Source organism: Cataglyphis hispanica, chromosome 6 (genome assembly GCF_021464435.1).
Source record: "Cataglyphis hispanica isolate Lineage 1 chromosome 6, ULB_Chis1_1.0, whole genome shotgun sequence".
NCBI lineage: Eukaryota > Metazoa > Arthropoda > Insecta > Hymenoptera > Formicidae > Cataglyphis > Cataglyphis hispanica.
In genome coordinates, this window is record NC_065959.1 from 5,159,166 (window position 1) to 5,180,787 (window position 21,622).

Below are 21,622 nucleotides of genomic sequence, written 5' to 3' on the forward strand. Positions count from 1 at the left end.
TTGATTAATTATAATTAGCAGATAAATATTTATAATATTATATAATTAATACAGTTTGATAATTTATTTGTGATGTCGAGTTGTGTTTGTTTGAATATTTTATGGCATTTCAGAACGAAAGGGGACCCTTTCGTTCGATTGGACTTATCACTTATCGGAAAAAGTTATTTTCAGGATGATGCCAAAGAACCCGAACCGCAAGAAGATGATCCTTGGGCAGGGCTTCCTTACACTGTGGATCTTGAAACCGGTAAGCTTATTTGCGATATTTTTTTATCTCTGTGTCATTTCTTACATTTACATAATAATTCAGTTTAAAAAAAAACGCATTTAATTGGTTAAAGACAATAATATTATGACAAATGCTATTTTAATCGGAATTGTTATTTTATAAATATTTCTTTACGTTGCTAAAGTATCGTTCTCAGTTTGTATTTTGTCACATGTTTATCAGAGATGATCGAAATTTTGTTTTCAAATACTAATTAAAGAATTAGTCAGCATATAGGTTGCGTGCATGTTTTATGTTTAACACATTAGTTCGTGTGCTAGCAAGAACAACTAAATACATCTGGCGTTCTTGCTGCTCTTTATGTCCAGAGCGTATCGAATTAACGCGGCAATTTGTAAGATCCAATCCGAACATTCGCTATAGTCCGAGCCTGCCGCACCTGGCCGCACCTTTGCGCGGCTAATTAGCATAAACACGCCGACCGAATGCACTTCGCCGATCATTCCTTTGGAAATGTACCGTACATCGTGAAACACTTTGTCACCATACATAGTGAAAGAACACATTATCAAAAACGTGTAATCTTAAATTTAAAAAATGTTATTAGTTTCAAATTAAAAGTGCAAAAAATATTTCGTGCCACTCTTAATAAAATATCAAAAATATTAGAGCAATTAAATTAAGTTAATTATAATTTCCCATAAATAGTGATGACGGATATGGTCAAATACTTAAATAACTGGTTCGTCGAAATTAAAAACTCTAAGCGTAATATAAAATAACAGAATTATAATATTTTGTATAAATGGAATCCGTGTATCATGTATATTAGTATTTTTTTTTTTTTCATTTTGCATTTTCGTCGCGCGCATTTTCTGTTGCAAATAAAAAGAGAAATAAATACGTTACCAGCGAGAAATGTTATGCGACACGAGCTGTGAGAGAACGATCGAAGATACTTGCACGAATGTCGGGAGCGAGAGAGAAATGGAAGGAGACTGTAACGAGCGTGCATGTAACACACGCGGCGTCTACCTGCATGCCAAGGTGCACTTTATTCAGGTATATAACTACGGGTTTCCAAGCAGGCAGGTTCCAGTTCCGGAGGACTCGAGGTTGGGGAGTGGCTTCAGGAACGCCCTCGCTACCTTCCTCCCTACCTTCTCGTCTTTTCAACCCCACCAACCTGTCCAGCCCTTCGGTCGGGTTCGGTTCCCCTCTCCTTCTCTGCATTTAATTACTTTGCGCCCGACAGAATATACGCCTAGCTATGAGACACTCTACGTCGAGCATGCTATCGACGGTTGACGAAGGTTCGCTTGTTAAATTCTCCTTAGAAATCCATATATATATGTAGAGATACTATATATATCGACGTTTCAGTCATACATGTGACTGTCTCAAGAATCATTTTAAAGCAATCGACAACCTAAGAATATTAGAAAACCGGGGAAAATTTTATTGAATATTATCTTTATATCTGCTTGTACTCGCAAATTTTCAACATTAAATATTCCATTAATAAAATATTCGAAATAATTTCATTAAATTTGTGCTTTTATATATTTTTTTTAATCTTTCACAGATTAAAAAAGAGAGATTGTCTTTCTCTCTCTCTCTACGTATATTTTATAAAGATTATATGCGCGGTTTATAAAAATTATTTTGAGATATTGATGTCTCTTTTTTGTTCAACCATGTACAGTTTCTAGTTTATCTGTCAAAAGTAATATTGAAAAATTATTGACAGCTTAAGGAGAGCTCTATGAATTGAAGTATTTCTCCGCTTAGGAGGACGATACGCGGAAACAAATTAATCCGTTAGTGCGGTAATAACTTTTTGAGCGGAGAATGGACCAAGAAGAGCAGCAGAGCTCATTACGCGGTTATCTCGTCGTCGATCAATCGAGATATTCGGCGCATGGCGTATATGATTAATGAGTTACTAGACTAATACATAAGAAATCCTTCCATCATCCTTATTTCGTAGGGCTTGATGGGAGAAAATGGTGGCCCGTTGTAATATAAAGCAAGAATGTGATGCGTGCGTTGAAAAAGAAATAACGATCGAATTGATCGAAAATTAATTGTAAAACTGTTTAAAGAAAGTCAATACATTATGATATTTCATCTGTCTATGAATCGTGACGCGAACCATTAAAGCTCGTATATTTATGCGAAATCGGAAAATCTTGATATGCGTGTAGTCATAATTATATGTATATTAATTTATGTGTGTGTTATATATATACAATAGTTAACGTGCCAATTCTTCTCTTCCTACAATGTGTACAACACATTTTGTAATCTCTAGATTTGTTTGTTTTGATGCTTTTGTAACGAACTTACATAAACAAAGTCTTATTTTTAATCAATATAATAAAAACGATTTTTAATACGAATTGAAATTAAAGCTTGATTTAAAGCTAAAGAATTGCATTATTAAATATTTCAAGATTGCTGAAGACATTGGTTTTTTTGTCATCATTTTTTGCTAAGAAAAGACTTTGAATCTATCATAAAATTTGTCATTAAAAACTGATATATATATATATATATATATATATATATATATATATATATATGACACAAGCTATATTGATACTGGGTTGTGATACCAGAACAATCGTTATATAATATATTTACAGATTATACTTTGTATCAATTGCTATATCCGCGCGCGAGGTATTAGTGTAGTTTTGAAATGAAAAGAAGAAATCAAGAAGAGAGAATGTGAACGGAAAGAGGCAGTATATACGTTACCTGCAATGCAAGGTGCTTGTATCAATTTGACGAAGCATGATGGATTATACGGCGGCTCGTGTAAAAAATTTACATTCACAGAATAAATTATCATAACATTGTCTCGAAAGTATGCACGCGTATTAGGTGCGCTTTTGGCACATTTTATTACATCAACGTATCCGTCAATCAGTGTCGAAATAAATGGATTCTTAGGACCGCGATGCATTTTATTCGTGACGTGTATTTTTTATTTGTATCATATGTTTTATTCATTTTATGAAAATACTCGATTCTCGGAAATAGTCCCGTACAGAATACACGTGATTTAGTCGAGAAACTTATTTGAACGTCGAGATTCTTATCAAAAATATCTGGTGGCTTAGTGTTTGTGTGATTGGAAACTAATAACATAACCCGATCTATGGCATACTCGTGATACTTTTATATTTATTATTACGATATGTCTGTGCGAACGGAAAGGTACGAATAATCGTTTAGCCGACTATTAACACCTTCTATACTGAATAACTTGTATCGAGATCGATGTTGCGCTAAGAGATATATCGGTTTTCGTTACGCCTCGTAAGATTCAAGTCATGTAATAGGCGTTCAGCCTTTATGACTCCACCTTTTCCATATGTGCCTGTGACATTATCTCTAGCTTAGATTATGCAGAGAAAGAGATTAGATCATATAAAATTATTGCACAGAAATTTTATAATATTCTACATAAAAGTGAAACAAATGTTGAACAAATTGTAGGTTGTACTACTTAATGTTACGCAATAAAAACCAATTCAAAAAATGAAAATTGATGCGGAAAATATAATGTGATCTTTTAATTATATATTGAAAGATTATTTTACTTCTTTTTTTTTGTTCCTTTGATGAAATTTCGGCATTAAGTTAACTATTATTGTCGACAAAAAAATATATAATTTTTAAAGTTAAATATTTATTTTATCATGACAAAAATTTGGTAGTTTCGTATGCGGAAAACATTACGGGCGAATAATTAAATGTTAAAAATAAATTTTTCTATTTTTATTTTAAAAATATATTTTTATCGTTTATTACTTCATAAGCAACACATATTGTATTTTATTCTAAATGTTGCTTAATACATAAATAACTATAATTTCTATTTGCAATTTTACTTCTACGCGATATAGATATATACACGTGTCTTATTCTCACGGTAATCGCATACCGATGACAGTTCCAACATTCATTCCACGTGATTTCTTTGCGTAAAATACGGGCGTCCTTTGCTTTCATATCAATGGATGTAATGATTATCGCGAAAAATGATTTTTGAAATGATGATTATTACAGATATTCACTTGTGCTGGAATAATGTATTATTACGCGAAGTACCAAACGTTATGATTAATTAAGATTGCAGATATGAAGAATTAAAATTTATTCTATTCTTTCAAAAATAATTGTGTTTGAAAATATTTAAGAATGTGTACATATTTTAATTTCTTTTAGCTAAAATTAATCGACTAAAAATTTACATTGAGCTTTGAAAAATATATAATTTTAGCATATTTTAAGTATTTAACCAATAATTTTCTATAATGCAACATTTACGTAACATCTTCTTACGTTTGGAACATAGATCTGACTAATAACAATATAAAATTACGTATTAAAACGGAATTGAATAAATAATTTGCAATTTTTTTCGTCAAGCACTAATAAAAAAGCATCTATCTCTCGTAATTTAAAAACTACCGCAATTTCTTCGATATTTTAGTAAATTGACGAAACACCGTATATCGATACAAGACGAAATGTAGGATAGGAAAATTGAGATTGGTGGGGGGACCTCTCGATAGAGAGACGCATGCGTCAGCGCATAAAACCGAACATCTGCCACGTGCGCGGGCGGCGCATAGTGCGTAGATCCGTTACGTGGACTGAAATCTCGAGGGGGAATATTGTGAAAAGTATGGCCGCATCCGCCATGCGCAGCCGCCTGAGGGTTGATTATTTTTTTGTCCATTTTCAGCTTTAATATATCGAAATATTAATTAACGGATAGGCGTAGAAGCCATACATGTATATGTATAAATAATGTCTTATCGAACTTCATTACATTATATTTATGAAATCCATAGGTGAAAGAGATCCATAGGTGATGGAGAATCAATCTTTTTTACGGTGATAAAATTGAGGTTTTTTTTTAGTATATAGCTACATTCATTAAAGATAGTGCTCCGACTATTTATTCAAGAGTTTTTTATACTATATATGATGAAGGAATTTTATTTCACGAACATATTAATATAAAAATTTTCTAGTTTTTTGCGGAGTTATATAGAATGTAATACTCTCATATAATCACAAATGAATAAGAAAGAGTTTAAAATATTTTTGAATTTTTCAATTTTAACCGTAAATTACATTGCGATTTATAAGATTATAATCACGACGTTTTTACAACGGCGGATATATTCATTTACAGACTTTACAGATTAATAATTAGCATATAACTTTTCGACAAATATAGAAGGATGATGTGAAAATAATAGAAATGAGAAAATGCAGTTGGCAAAAGAATGATAGGTATAATCGATAGAACGCGTTGCGTTAATTTCCTCTTCGATTCGTCAAGGATTGCCTCGAGGGGAAAAAAATAATATCCGACTATCTCCACGCTTGGCAATAACCGTGACCAATTTCTCCCGAAGTGGATTTGGAATTAGACGCGGGCAGCCCACTTCGGATCGTTCCGGATCGAGCGCTCCGCGATTCTCGAAAACTCCTCGTCATTCCTCTTTTCGAGAATAACTGCAAAAAATCAGCTTGAATTATAATTTCCTTCCCTTTGCGCCCTTCTTAATTTCGTTAGAAAAACTGGGCATTTCGAGGATTGTAACAGGGAACGAATGCGCGAAGGCTCAAAGGATTTAATAATAATAAATTCCGCAAGAGAAATTATGCCCTGGATTTTCTCGCCCTGAATTCGCCATTCATTGTAGAATTTTTGTGGACGCCATTCGACTCCTCAGTACGTCCCAAGAGGGAATCAATATTTGGAGCTGTGCGTGTTCCGCCATGTTAGTCCAGCTATGCCCAGCCAGCAGCGGCCCCCATGAGGGATGTGTCTGTGAGGGCAGCTGGCGAAGCGTGTATGGGGTTACAGGGATACTCGGGGCCATGACTTGCCACATCCACCCCTGTAACACGAGCACGCACCATTACTCATATCGCGGCTCGTTGCACGCCACGGATTCGGGACGAATCCAGGAGGGCACTTTCAGGAAGCTTCGGGATGAAAATAGACGCTAACAATAGCCGCGACGTCGTGTCTAGCTTCTTCGTGCCGGTACAATACGTAATGCAAATATATAATCGCGCCAGTATAAAGTATGTAATACAAAAATATATATACTCAATGAAATTAAAACATTTTGCGAACATGCGGAGTTTGTTACATGTGGAGAAATTACATTGTAATATCGTAACGATCCGATATATCTGTAATTGAGAGCTTAATATATACAAGATAAAATTATCATAAAATGATATTATAATTTTTAGGAAAGATATTTAAACGATATAAAAGGCTGCATGACAAATAACGAAAACTTTAAGAACCTTGAATGAAAACAAAGACGATTATTTGTAATAAAAACACTTTTTTTTACAAGAGATTATTTATACATATACATGTTTGCAATACAAAATTGTAAGGACGGGAGAAAGTATTCGACTTTTGAGATAATCTATATGCATATATTGCACTTTTACACATTTGTTAAATACGCAGATGCCCAAGAAACTAATTAGCTAATTGGATTCCAATGTCCATCTTCGTAAAATATGCATTGGTCATGCAACATGCAAAATGATAATACTTGAAATTATCTTGCGAATATCTCGCTAGCACACAACAAACGAGCATTATCTATAATGAATACTGACATTGATAAATATAATTATAATAATGTATTATGTGTTTCTCTCGCATAGTACTTGCAAATCGAGTAGCGATTCGAATACCGATCGCAACATCCGGCATAATTATATTTATCCAGATTGGCAAGCCGGCTCCTCTCCTTCGTTCGAGGGTTTTAATTAATCCCTCCGCTAATCCCTCACATTAATAAAATGGAATACAATGTTGCTATAGAGCGCCCGTTTTAAAGCCACGACGTCGACGTGCTCGACAAAAGGGCTGGATTCCTTCTCGACGAGCACGAGCGACTGCTCATCTGCTTCTTCGCCATGTCCTTCATATATCTCAAACGTTTCAATCCTATCGGCGGATTAAAACATTAACATAAAACTCGTATTAGAGTCGAGCTGCACAGTATGTCGGAGATGACGACAGTCGCCAGTAACGATGAAAAATTAAGTTTGTAGCGTCTTCTTCTCTCTCTTTTCCTTCTTTTCCTTTTAGCTTTTCGAACTTCTCGCCGCCGTACAATAGAGCTTGTCTACAGTCTGTAGAAGTCGTTACCTGGTTGAGATCGCCTCTACGATTTTGTGAGGTTTTTTGCAAATCATGCTAGTTCTATAAGCGATCGACGTGCCTCCTCGCCGCTCGTCGAAACCTCACCGAATTCGACTTTCGACTTCTGCTACCGGATAATAATATAATATGGTCGCTCTTTTCAAGAAGAAACTTTTTTTCATCAGCTGCGCAGTATTTATGATGGTAACGACACTTTCCAAGTCTCTGTTGTTATCTAAAAAAAAGTTATAAATTACTAGAAATATCAGTTTTTCAATCATGTTTTCTTTTTTAAATAAATACATGTCTTATTTATTTTTTTCTGTTATTGATAAATTATTGATATTGAAATGTAAAATATTCTCTAAGCCGGATAAAACACAAATTCAAGTGTGGAAAAGAATGCAAAGCTAAACATTAAATAAACAAAAGACTACTAGGACAGAAGTAAGGCGCGTTCTTGTGGTGGAATCGTGTTGATTTAGGATAGATATGTATCAGACCGCGTGGTTAAGGTCAGCCTGTCACCTCAAGTACCATTAGCCCTTTCTAGACACCCTCTCTCTGTTCTACCTCCAACCTGTCATTAATGCATCAAGGTATTTTTTGTCGATGGACTTTCTTGGGAATTTCTCGCGAACAATAAAAGTAACAACTATTTTGTATCAATCAGATATCGAAATAGACTGACAATGAATAGGATGATAGAAGAAATGAGGGCATACGTACATACTTACTCAAAAAAATAATTGCATTTATTCGCGATATTATTACATGATTTATTACAATTATTCTGAGAGTCATTATTTTTTAGAAATCCGAAAAGAAGAGTATGTAATTTAGAAAATATATTTAAAACCTCGCATTTATTCTAGCATTGTTGCCGAAAGAGTTATTTCGAAATAGACAAAATGAATAAGGAAAAAAAAAAGATAGAGTCATGAGAGCATTTATTGGGAGGGTGCTGTTCAAATCATATATTAAATATACAAAGTATAAATAAATATAAAAATATAAATATTTCAAAAGATATGAAGTTTGTTAAAACCGATTATAAAATAATTTTATACTGTGAATATGTATACGGCGCTATATTAATTAGACAAATTTCTCGTGAAAAATGATCCATGTTTTAATCAATAGAAATATATATAAATTTCTCCGTTTATTCAAAGGAAACGAAAGTTCTTTCACATAAAATGAAAAAGGTGATATTAGTTAGAGATCGACCGATTTAAAATCTGTTTTGTCATGTGGGTTACTATGTCTCGCAGAAGAATTTGTGCATCACGACAACTTGCAACAAAGAACTTTGGAAGTCAGACCTGTTATAAATCAGCACTTACGAATTAGATTAATATAAGAGAATCAACGATAACTAAAACCTGCTGCATTAATATGATTCACGTAACATAAGCAAAATGTTGGAAGCAATTTTCATGGAAATTTATGTTTTTAACAAAAACATTGAAGAATCTGCCGAATTTATATGTATATAAATTTGTGTTTTTGAATTATTTCTTATTTAAATGTTATTAAAAATTAACTGCTAAAAAAATTACTTTAGAAAATTACACAGAGCTCAAGTTTTATTTAAAAAAAGTCAGTCTGCGAATGTATAAATCTTCCTACGCATAGAGCGTATTATTCTGGATATAAAATAATGATAGCATCTCTGTCTCACGGAGAATGTTTCCCACAGGCCGACACTTGACTTTTGCAAAGTACCCAATAAATCATGAACTTTATTGGACAGGTAAAGTATTATAATAAAATATTTCTTACGAGCTACCACAGTTTGTTCAGCGTAGTTTATATATACGGTAAAGAGCATACCTGAAGGAAACACCGTCGCATCGCGTCTGACCGGCTAGCTCTGATATGACGGAGGACGACAAGCCGGAAGGAGATACGTAACGGGAGACGAAGTTTTCGGAAGTTGAAATGAGAAAAATGCACCATCTAAGCATGACTTGACTAGCGCTCTCGTGGTGGACGCGTGGCCATCGAAAAGTGCAAGCTAGACACGAAGAGAGAACGTCATACTATGAGGTGGCAACAATACTCATTGACGGGCACCACCAGATCGAGAATGACTTGTACGTACGAGGTGTTAGCAAGGTTTCTGACCTCGTTTTCAGAATTCCTCCTTGCATATCAATGTCATTTAGACTACCTTGCTCTCTCGTGACATCTTGATGAAGCGGAAAAATTCGAACCTAATTTTGTATATTTTTTTCAACCCCGCTCATCTTATTGTTTGAATGAAATAATCGCGGGTATCCATTAAAATTATACAATTTTCTATCATCTAACAAATTACAGAGATTCACTCTGATTTGCATAATTATGCTTTCTTAATTTTAAATTATATATTTTTACTTAAAAAAATGAGTCTTAATTAATTGTAAAGATATCTATTTTATGTTGTTTGATATAGACCTTCGTATTTACTTTCACGATTACCGAACCGTGTCGTGACTTATTCACGGATCTGCAAACTGTTTACTCGAAAAGAGAGGTGTGACATCGTTTTTGTAAACGTATTCGATTACGGTGGAACATCCGTTGTCTGAGCGATGACCAACGTTTTTTAGTTGCCATTATTCCCTTAATTATGTTACCTTACCTTACCGTGAATTTCGACGCTCGAGTTCGTTTGACAATTGCCGGTGCAACTCACGTCTCATTGTTGATCAAAATGGCTATCGATGTCCGTAACTTTTAGAATGTCCACAACGTAATCGTGAAACACTTCAATTGTAAAATTCGATTACTTTATTATACTATTTTTTCTCTTACACCAGAAACAGAAAGAACTATGAGAAAAATATTCTTTTTAGACAATATCAGAATAAATAGCGTTATACTTTTTGAAACATATGTCATATTAATATTAATACATACATCATTATTTCGCTCAATAGCTCATGTATTAATTTCTGATGATAAAAATGATAAAAAATGTATTGCTTTGCGACGTTTTATTAAGTATATGACAAAGAGAACAATGAACGGGTTCAAGCCATTTTCCGTCGGCATATTGCTTTTGAGTACGTTATTGAATAATTCTTATTACGCTTTTGATGAGGAAACGAACAGAAAAAGTCAAAGGGAGCGCGTTGGTGTCAGCCGGTGTTCCGGAACGAGTCGAAAATATTGGCGGAATATTGGAAAATACAAGTTCATGCAGCCACTATTATTTATCGGCTGCATAAGGTGTTTCAGGCTGCGTTCTTCAGGACAGTTCTACAGGATTGACTGCGTATTGTTACGTTACAGTTTTGTCGATAGCCCTATAGTTCGTTCGCGTTGGCGTATTGGCAGATACAATGATTTGCACTTATTGGTTAATAAATCAGCGCTACATTTGCCATTAGATGGCAATATTCTTCGACACATTCATGATGAAGTGACGTTGGCATGGTAAATTGAAATAGCGTCATATTCTTCTGGGTGGTTTAAATCGATTCGCGCGTAATTGCCTATAGAAAACGATGCAGCATTTTTCGAATCTTGATGTAAGCTGCGACAATTATTTGCGTTGAACTCATTTTGTGTTTTACAATAAGACATCGATCGCGCCGAGTGATTATTTTGAATTAGTTTAAATTTTGAATTAATTTATAAAACCGCGCGCGCGTACATATTTTCTAAATATTATTTATATAAAGAATATATTTTTGAAAATAAAAGATTTAGAGGAAAGTGACGCCATTTATCTATTGATTTACAGACTTTTTTCTAATTTTACTTTTTTGATTGCTTAAAAATTGTTATAATCACAAAATATACACATTTATCGAATATCTGGTGTCACTGTCAAGCAATGTAGAGTATAATAAATATACTGACCGTATCGGTGGCAATTATAAAATTATTCCAATACATGCGAACTGATCTCGAACCTCGTTCGAATGAAAGTGACGACACAAGAATAAAGGGTATCAATGGAGCGAGCATTTGACAGGATTTAGATAGCATCTTAACAGCGGTGATTTACAAGCTTTATCAGCCGGCGGTTTTAACCTAGTGACTGGCTCTTAGAACGGCTAGTCACTGCAAGGGCTAAATAGACATGTTTATACAAACGTACAAAAACAATAATATTAAATCATACCAGTAACGGATTTCGATTTTTACAGATTGCCTCTGTGGTTTTTATGCAATTTTTGCCTTTTTTCTATTGATATTTATTATGTAAAATACCGCGTTAAAATTTAAATTATTCTACAAACGCATATAATACATTATCATTCAAGATACAATATATAATTTAGTAATTGATGCTAAATCGAAAAATAAAATTCTTCATGACAATCAGTCTTCATATATAATAATTTAATAGGTTTATTATTATACGTTTTCAGAAACAGTCTTTAAATTAAAATTTAATTAATTAAAAGATAAGATTTTATTAAAGTCACTTGATTGTTAATATTTTAGTAACTTCAAAAGAGAGCACTTCTTTTAATTATATTTTTCAATTCCGATATCAATATAAATAAAACTCTTCTTTCGTAGTTACGTTTTTAAACTTTCGCATAACGTATGTAATTATCTCAATGCCGAAGCAAAAAAAGAAGAAAAGAATGAAAAATGGTATCTCGTAAGACCGATTCCCATTGCGACCGATATTACGACAAACGCTATTGGAGCAATTGGCGCGGTGTTCAGAGCGAGAGGGAGGGTTGCTAAGTCGGGGGATGACTCGGGGCTATACCAAGGCGAGATGCACCCCTGACTAAGCCCGTGGCACGGCAACGTCGAGCGGATCAAGCCCGGGTATACGTTCCCGGGTCGCAGTGGGGAGCCGGAGAATGGCATTACGGGTAGAGAGACCTTCCCTCCCTTCCCATCTCCTCTCAGAGCCGCGCATTGTCTGGCAGCCATATTGGAGTAACAGCCAACCCCGTCGTGATTGGTCCGTTTTTTAACGGAGAACCCGTGGCTTGGCACAATACCCGACCAGCCCGTGGTTAGGCAATGCCTGGCTATACGATAGTCTATCAGTCGACTCCATGCTGCGCCCGTTTCGAACTCGTCTGTTGTCGGCGATGTCCGAGTATCATGATTCTCTTCAAGATCGGATTGTATAACACAGAGGTGATCCGCGCCACGACGTGATAAAGGGAATGCCCTGTTCAATCCTCAGTATAATCCATGTGCTTCGAGTTTTTGCAATTTCTCTTCGTTGAAAGTCTCCTGCCAGAAGTTCTTGGTCGACAACGATGATGATGATGATGATCTAAGATCATTCATGCGATATCTACATACAAGATCAGTGTAAAAGTCTGAAAGCGTTAAAAGGACGCGCTAAGGATTAACCCTGTATCTTCGGAGTTTTGGGTACGGACAAGTTATTCGCATAGTATAGAGAGAGAGACATTCTGTTCTCCATTGAAATATTTGCTATGAAAGTTTATAACTTTACAGCAAAAAACGATACTATTATTCGAGACGCGGATTCTATAAATGAAACTAAGTGCATAGTGCAAGGGCATAAGTACTCTGATAATTGCCCTTGATTATAAAATGTTTTAGTGACTGGAACACTATCGCTGTAGTTGTGTTTGTTGTTGTGAAACAGCATTTTGGATTACTTGCCAGATTCTTCAACGATATTGGGATTTAGTAGATAAGGTATGTAGTAGATAAAGATAAAGAAGCGTCAGACCGTTGTGTTTATATCATATGAAAGCACGACTTGACCGAAGCATTGCATAACGCGGGCACGTGTAGTTGCTTTAACGACAATTTATCTTAACCATCAGAGCACGCGACATATCATTGACAATACTTACGATAGAGCCTAGTTTACATGTCGAATCGATTAATTTGATCATATATTTGTCTTTGGATATTTTGCATTTTTGCATTATTATATTTTAATTATGTTCTAATCATTATTGAAGAATTAATATTTTTCATTGCATATGTACACTGATAATTATAATTGATCATGATTTATATATGTATATAAATACATATTTTCTAAATATGTCTGATTTAAGCATGGTCATCAGAATCATAATCAAATGTTTAGAAAAAATCGCAAATAAAATTATTTTCCCTGTAGAAAGTTTCATGTAAATCTGAGCGACGGCAAACTGACAGTCATAATTCTAAACGATCAGCTTACTATTATCTCAAATATATTTTTAAATTAACTTATATAAAATTCTATATATTATACTATATATTATACTTGTCTCTGATTAATAAAATTATAAATATTGTTAAGATCTCTGTATTATTACTGCAGCAGTTAATTCTATCAAAGAATTCTTCAAAATAAACTGTTGAAACTATTAATTATTTTACCGTTACAAGATTTACATGGATCACGTTAAATTTCTAATAAACTTCCGTATTCAGTTAAAAAGATCAACTAGAAGAAACTTTTAAGAGACTTGAGATATGATAAGACACATCTAGGACGCGTCCATCCAATTGATCGACCGGTTTGCACACTCGTCCGACGAAATAAGAGTCGACGAAACGGCCGACAGTTCGGCATCGATCAGGATTGATGATCGCAATTACAATTTATCGTTCACGGCAGGTGACGCGCGATGATTCGCGCGCTTCTTTGGCTCCAAATGAGACGTCAAATTCCGTTCCGGAGTTAACATCGTAAACCGGTATCGGGAACGTCACCTATTGTCGAGGGGTGCGAATGAGATCGTCGCAACACATACACGTATATTTGTTATCCCCAGGAATAGGACAATCGTGCCGGCGCATTCGAGTTCGAGGATTCTCTTCCGGCAACGCGTCGGATACGCTGTCTACGAGCGAATAGGAAGCGGACGAGAAAGCGCGCGTTCCTGCTACTCGGCACGGGAGGATCGCCGGCACCGAAAATTTTGTCGAGTAATGCAAGAATTATTATCCAACGCGGCGGATCGTCGGGACGAAGGGAAAGAAAAAGAGAGGGAGGGCGGAAGAAAATGGTCGTTAAGCGTGCGCGCGAAATGTGAGAAATGATCTGTCGACGTTCCCGTGGCCGTGGAAAAAGCGAACGCGGGCTTCAAAGAAGCCGTGGAATTGAAAAAGCCGGAGGGCCGCGCCATTAGATGCACCGTGATAGGGCGAATTCCCCGACGGGCTTAGTCGGAGAAAAATCTATTCCGACGGTAGAATCTCGAACGTTGAGGAAAACTGAGAATTTACTCTTTCAAACGAACAATCGCATTAGTAATTGCAACACGCTTAAGACAATCAGAAAACGAACTAATGGTTTAACACAGTTTGAAAAAAAAAAAAAAAAAAACATCGTATTTTTATCTTTGAATGTGATAAATAGCAAATATTTTTCCCGAAGAGAAAAATATTTTATATATATGTAAGATAAAAAATATTATGTCCGCGTTTCTCTGAAGTACATAAAAAATGAAATCCAATGAGAAATATCTGACATATTAATTCTACACTTTGTAGTGAGAGATCCAATTTCTAACTTTATATAAAAAAAAAAAAAAATTATATTTTTTTGTTTATTTAAGTCCAATCTATTTAAAATATTGTAATTTATATTTCTTTGAATATTTGTATTACATTTATTTAAAATTACTTTTTTTAATTGGAGATTGGAGAATAAAGAGAAATCGCATTGAAAGGCACTTGTTGTCTTCACTATATCCACATGTACAATAAATCTCTATTGTGAGAGAATAAGAGCGTAACAAAAATCCATTTTATAAATATCTGTTTATAGCAGAAGGAGAACGATAATAAAAATTGCCAAAAATTATATTGCACTAGTTAAAAATTATACTTGTACCAATTATGCATGGCGTACACTTCGATGTATGTGGCTGAAATTTCACCTCGTAATTCCCCGAGCTTTAAATAGGCTTTAACATCGAACGGGAAGGGGCTGTTCCGACTTCCCTCAAATTATAGGCAGCCATTATCGCGCGGTCGGCTTCGCATTTGGGCCAGACAATGGCCGCTACCACTCGTTAATGTAATAGGCATCCAAAAGGTGCGATCTCCCTCTTTACCTCGTACCGGCACCGGCACTAACCGGCAGAAGCCGGCGCAGGACGAAAATCCTCCTCTTCTACGGCCAACCTGTCCGTCGTTTCGTCGGACGGACCTGCCTGGATCCCAGACAGTGCCCGAAAGAGGAATTATTATTTTATGAGATTATTATCTTTAATAACATCGCGCGCGCTTTGGCTGCGGGGAGAAAAAGGAATACGCTTTTGTGTTCGATGGAAATGTTCACACGTAGAAGTAACTCGCTCGAGCTGCTCGATATTATCGACATTTTGTCAAGAGACCAGGTAGAAATTTTAAAAGCTTTTTTACCTGTGTGCTCTGTAGTCACGTGTGAAATAATATCATAAATATGAAAATAAAGCATGTAAAGTTCGAGTTAAATATATCGTTATATATCTATTCAGTTATGACACATTTAAATTTACAGTTTTTTTTTAAGAATTTATACTATTCATTATACTATTATGTAGTTATCAAAATTTATAACGTGAGCCAGAATATATACTCAATTGTATAATTAATATTATGTTACTAAATAGTAAATTATTGGCATCGACGATATTCAAATTAAATTTTTCTAATCCGTATATGTTAAATAAAAAACAATAATTTTTTCGTATACTAATTTTTTTGTAATGTGTAAAATTATTTTGCAATTACAGATAACAATAGCATTTTTATTCAGACATATTTTAACGATTTAAATTATCGAAAAAGAGACAAATAATTTTTTAACACAAAATTTTCACTATTTGGATATGAAAATGTATATTTGTTCGAAATGTATGAAAGTATAATACATATGGCTTTAATTATTCGTTACGAATTCTAGAAACCATTCTAGAAACATTCTAGAAGTAAATAATTCGAATAGCCTCATCCATGTCATCTTTTAAGCGTATGCAAGGGATGAGATGATGACGGGAACACATATGAGGGGTTGTTTAAACCAGCAGGTGGATCTTCAACAACATCCCTTTATGCTTCAATTAATTCCTCTCCTTTTCTTCCCAAAAAATTTTACCTGCCTGTTGCTAGATGTCAGTTTTCAAACGTCGCACTTTGTAACGAACTATTTCTGTCGAGTCAAAAGTTTATGATATAATAAAATATTATAGATATAATAAAATATTATGAATTTATTTTTTTCACGATAACTTCCGTACATATAGTAAAATAACAATTAATTACTGAACGCTTCATATATATTAATAGATATAAGAAAACTAAAGATATATTTTAGACTAATAATAATTTTAGTGCAATAAATGTGATGGTTTGAAAGATAAATAGCTCTTTAAATACGTGGTGAAATTATTTTCTTGAAATGAAGAATCACGGATTATTCTCACAATACCGCAAATGGTTAGATAAAAACATATTAAGTAATTATTTCATGTGAATGTACTATAATTAATATATCCATGAGTATGCATTACTTCTTAACTAATAAATATCACATGTTACATAAACATAAACGCAATTAAAATGCAAACGCAATGATTATTATTCGCTTTGACTCTTAACGATGTAAGTACGGAGAGATACGCAAAGAAATGATTTTTATCATCAATTAATACAAATGCACAGAAATACCTATACGATTGCGTTAACAGACTTTTAAATAATAATAATATAAACATACATATATCGCAGCAGTCGTGGTAATGTTTCTATGACGGCTACCTTATCGCAAATGAAAATTATGGAATGCATGCAAGGAAATCTATAATAACACTTGTCAATGACATGTCAGAATAAAATTGCACAATAGAGCGAATGAGAAACATTCCTGAGTAATATACTATGCAATCAGACGACTAATTAAATATTCTTAAGATTGAAATGATCTCTGCGTGAACCTTGCAAATGCACGCGAACTTGTTTACGCTCGCTTATATTTAATTATCTCATCGTTTCGAGGAACGCGTATTTTTTGCATTAAACCGTATAGCATTGGAAACGCTTTGTCTTCTACTCGTTCGATTCGTGAATCTTTCGACGATCGATTTAGTCAAGTATCGATTAATTTACCTTCTACGAACATCTACCTTGCAGGTGAATATATTCTCAGCTCCGGCAGTCAGAACGGAAGTGGAAGTAGCATCATCGAAGAAGACGATCCGCTTCTCAACCAAGCATCGTTGGCTTTAGACAATCATCCCTTGGCTGACTTAACCGATGATTCTCTGGGTCTAAACGACACTCTAGGACTTGAGCATGACTTTACATCAGAATTACTCGGAAGTAGTCTCTTGGAAAACGCTGGCGTAGAGGGCCTGCTCAGCAACGATACTCTAGGCTTGCCCGACGAATTTAATCTTGAGGAGGCGCTTCAGCTCGTTGGCCTCGATGAGGCTCAACCAGAGGTTTGTGAGATATCTTCGTATCTTCTACTTAAGAAAGTAATGTTAATAATTATATTCGTAAAAAATCAGTGATATTAATAGTCTGTTTGTTTTTAAGTTCCAAATAATTCGCTTTGTAATAACGTGAAATATCATTCGCTTTTATTTCTGCAAATAATTTTCATAATGTTATTATTTCTGTGATTAGTTGTCATCTTTTATTCTTTATATTCAATCAAGATCAGCGAAAATTATTTTCGTTTTGATTTCGATGATGATACTTGAAACTTTTTCATTCTCACTTCTTATTTTTATTTAAATTACATAATAATATAATAATAATAATAATAATAATAATAATAATAATAATAATAATAATATAATAATAATAAAATTATATTGGGGTCGGCTAGAATTTGTGTGTTAGCCAAACATATAAGGTATAAGATACTTTCCCTTGCAGGTATAAAGTTATAATTTTCTGTAACAAACTCTTATTCAACTGAATCTCTTGTCAAGAAAAAAGCGCGTTAATGTACATTGAATAAAGCACGCTGGTTTTTTTTTTATCTTGCGTTATCAATGTCGTGTTCTTGGCGATGTCGGGATTACTATGTAAAGATTGATTATTAGGAAACAAAGTCAGAAGTGAAAAAGAAGAAGAAGAAGAAAGCGGCTACTGCCGTAGACTCCGCAAGTGCAGAGGACGACGCGTCCATCACCACCTCGAGTAACGGCGAGGTCGCGAAGTCATCCAGGTGCGAGGATCCCGAGACCGGCGACATGATTCACACACCGCAATTTCATCATCCCCATCATCCACACCACCGCTCCTTCCAGGTACGTGCGACTCTGATTTCATTGCCCCTGTAGATTAGAATGTTTACCGGCGCCTCTCATTACTACATACACAATGTCATCATGATTACGACAATATAATGATTTATGTACAAAGTACACATAGGCTTCCTATTAAACATATACATATACAATGTCGCGTGAATAAATCAATGAAAGACTATCTTGTCTAATGAGCTGTCTCGTTTTCTGAATGAGTGGATGTTGAATTATCATCTTCTTAATAATAATTCTCCGATGTCGCTTAATACATTTTTAAATATTTTTCATATTGTGTAAATAACATTTATAGAATTTTAATTTTATTCTAAGTCGTTCTGCAACGTACACATTTATGTTTGTACGTTTAAATATGATCGCAGTTTATCTGAAAAATTGCTCAGGTGATAACATGTTTAGCTAAATTAACTTTTATATCATCTTATAAACGTTGTTAACGCAATATATGCGTTTGGAGGAACGATGAAAGCCGCGGTATAATCGCCGAGAGTGGCCACGGCATTTGTGATTTTTCGACATTCCGTTAATGAGAGGCTCACGGTGTGATACCGCGAGGGGCAGCGGTGATATACGAAGTAGGAAACAAACGTCGAGAAGATAAGAACGACGCGTAAAGCCGCGCAGTTGGAGCGGCGTTTACGGTCCATAAACGGGGACAATCTTTACAGCGTCGACCACAAAAACTCTCGTGCGGCTCCATTCCTGTGGTTCCACACCCCCTTTCGGAGGCCAGATAATTACATATCATAAATTAGTACGCATTTTAATGTAACGAGATGATGGATATATTAAAAATGGATCTCGTTTTCGCAATTTATACTTTTTAGAGAAAAATTTTGTGTAAACTTTAATTTTTCTTACATTTGTTATTATTATATTACGGTGATGCGACTGAAAAATAAGCAAAATATAAACAAACAAGTATATAAACAAAGGTCTTGTTTCAAGAAAAACATTTAAAATTATTCTCACAGTATATTTGACCAGCATGTTTGTCTTTCAATGGCAGTTGTTTTCGCAGATTCGCGCGATATATTTTTACACTTCGCAAAAGGCTTGATTACAATTATCACTTTTGGTCTTTACTTTATATTTTACGCAGCCTGATTGCCGCGATATCATTTTTCTTGAGACAGTTCATCGATGACTTACCATCAATAACACTTTACTCACTGTATAGTGTTATAACAAACAAGTAATTATTATTTATTTATCGTTTAATGACAGTTAGCAATGATAATCATATTCTTGAGAAATAACTTACCGTCTGCCATGATCGGTTATTAACCATAAAACATTTTTTTAATAAATAGATATGTTTTGATAAAGAGATACTCTTTGTATCTCTTTCTCAAAGAATTAAATTTTTTTAAAATTTTCTTCCATGCTTGTTATTACTCGGACTTATTATCATTTGCAACACTTTATTTATGAAACATATTACTTGACATGTTTAATATTAAGATTATTTCTTGCTCATTATATCGCTTTATAGCGTTATAGAATTTTATTGCACTCGCGGGGAACAAGTTCTACTATTTGAATAGATCGCGGTTATTAGAATGCGCGTGAACTCGGTGCTTTGTAAGTCGTCTGTTTTGTTTGGCATTTTATAAACTATAAAGTATAAATCATGTTTTATCACACAGTATCTTGGCAATGCTGTGAGTATAATGCTCGAAAGGAACCTTTCAAACGCAATAGATATTAAATTCGATATCGTACTTCCTACGTAACAAGAATATTATTTTTTGATACAATCTCAAAATCTACGTATTTGCATATTTGTAAAAACATTAAATATAATAAAAAGAATATGTAATAATATACGGAAAATTTATATATAAAATTAAAGGAAGATTTGAAAGTAGAAAGAATTGGAAAGTTCCACGTTATATAAAACAGAGATAATAATAGTTTATGAAAATATGCTATTCGTTTTTTTACACTTTAGCACAAATACTTTTATATTTTATAATCGACAATTATTAATTATAATGATACAATAACGTCATTATTATTTAATTATTTTTGTATATACAGAAACTAATATCTTGCAGAAATACGTAATTATTGCAGAAGTATATAATTATTGCATCACACTTGACAGATCAATTGCGTAGCAATCTAAAGATATCACTGCTGATACAAATATTGCATAGAGCTGTATATTACGTGATAATCATCTTGATATTTTTTTTCAATAATCCAGAATTTTAAAAACAGGAATAGTGTAGTGAAAAATAAGCTTATCTTTGCCTTTGCTTTTAAAATTATTTGTACATAGAGAAAGACGAATATTTTAATATATTCATTGATTTGATACATTCATATATTTGTACATACATAAATAAAATTTAATAGTATGCAAAAAACGAAGTAATTAAATTGTGCCTCGGATCACGAAAATCGTCAGCGGGTGCGTTAGCGAGTTAACAAAGTACATATGAAGTATAACTTTTCGAAAGAAAAAACTGATGATACGGGATACAAAAACGCAGAAATCACGGAAACTTCTGAGAAAGTAGACAATTCCCCGGATTTGATTTCCGATGCTCTTACCGGGGGCATGCAATCAATGCATTCCGTCGGGAAATCACATCGTTGTAGAAGGAGCTGATCGTGACAATGACCTATCCGAATAGTCCGCGGCGAATTCATCCAGCAAGGAAACGTGACGCAACGCGTACATATGTACAGGACTTCTTCGCGTACACGTGGAGGAACACATCTGAAAAGACCCGCCAATGGGAGAGATAGCATGAGCCCCTACTACCATGGACTGCAGTAGACGCGATCGCAATGTTTGTGATCCTGGCCGTCGGCGCTGACACTCGACGGACGACACGCGGTTGGAAGTGAACGCGAACCTAGCGGAAAAGGCAGGTACACGCGCGCCCGAGAAGAGGCGATTTCATCGGTGAATATCCGTTTCACAGACAGGCGCGATAAGCGGTTCCG

The 21,622-nt window shown here is 34.5% G+C and overlaps 1 protein-coding gene across 6 annotated transcripts in view; it reads left to right on the top strand.

Moving 5' to 3' along the window:
- LOC126850239 (segmentation protein cap'n'collar) overlaps positions 1-21,622 on the top strand; it is a 95,836-nt gene that overhangs the window by 39,318 nt on the left and 34,896 nt on the right. For all 6 annotated transcript variants that reach the window (XM_050593015.1, XM_050593012.1, XM_050593013.1 and 3 more), the window contains 3 exons: positions 175-250; positions 17,514-17,824; positions 18,437-18,643. In XM_050593015.1, coding sequence (XP_050448972.1) covers positions 175-250; positions 17,514-17,824; positions 18,437-18,643 — 594 coding nt within the window. The remainder of the gene's footprint in view (positions 1-174; positions 251-17,513; positions 17,825-18,436; positions 18,644-21,622) is intronic.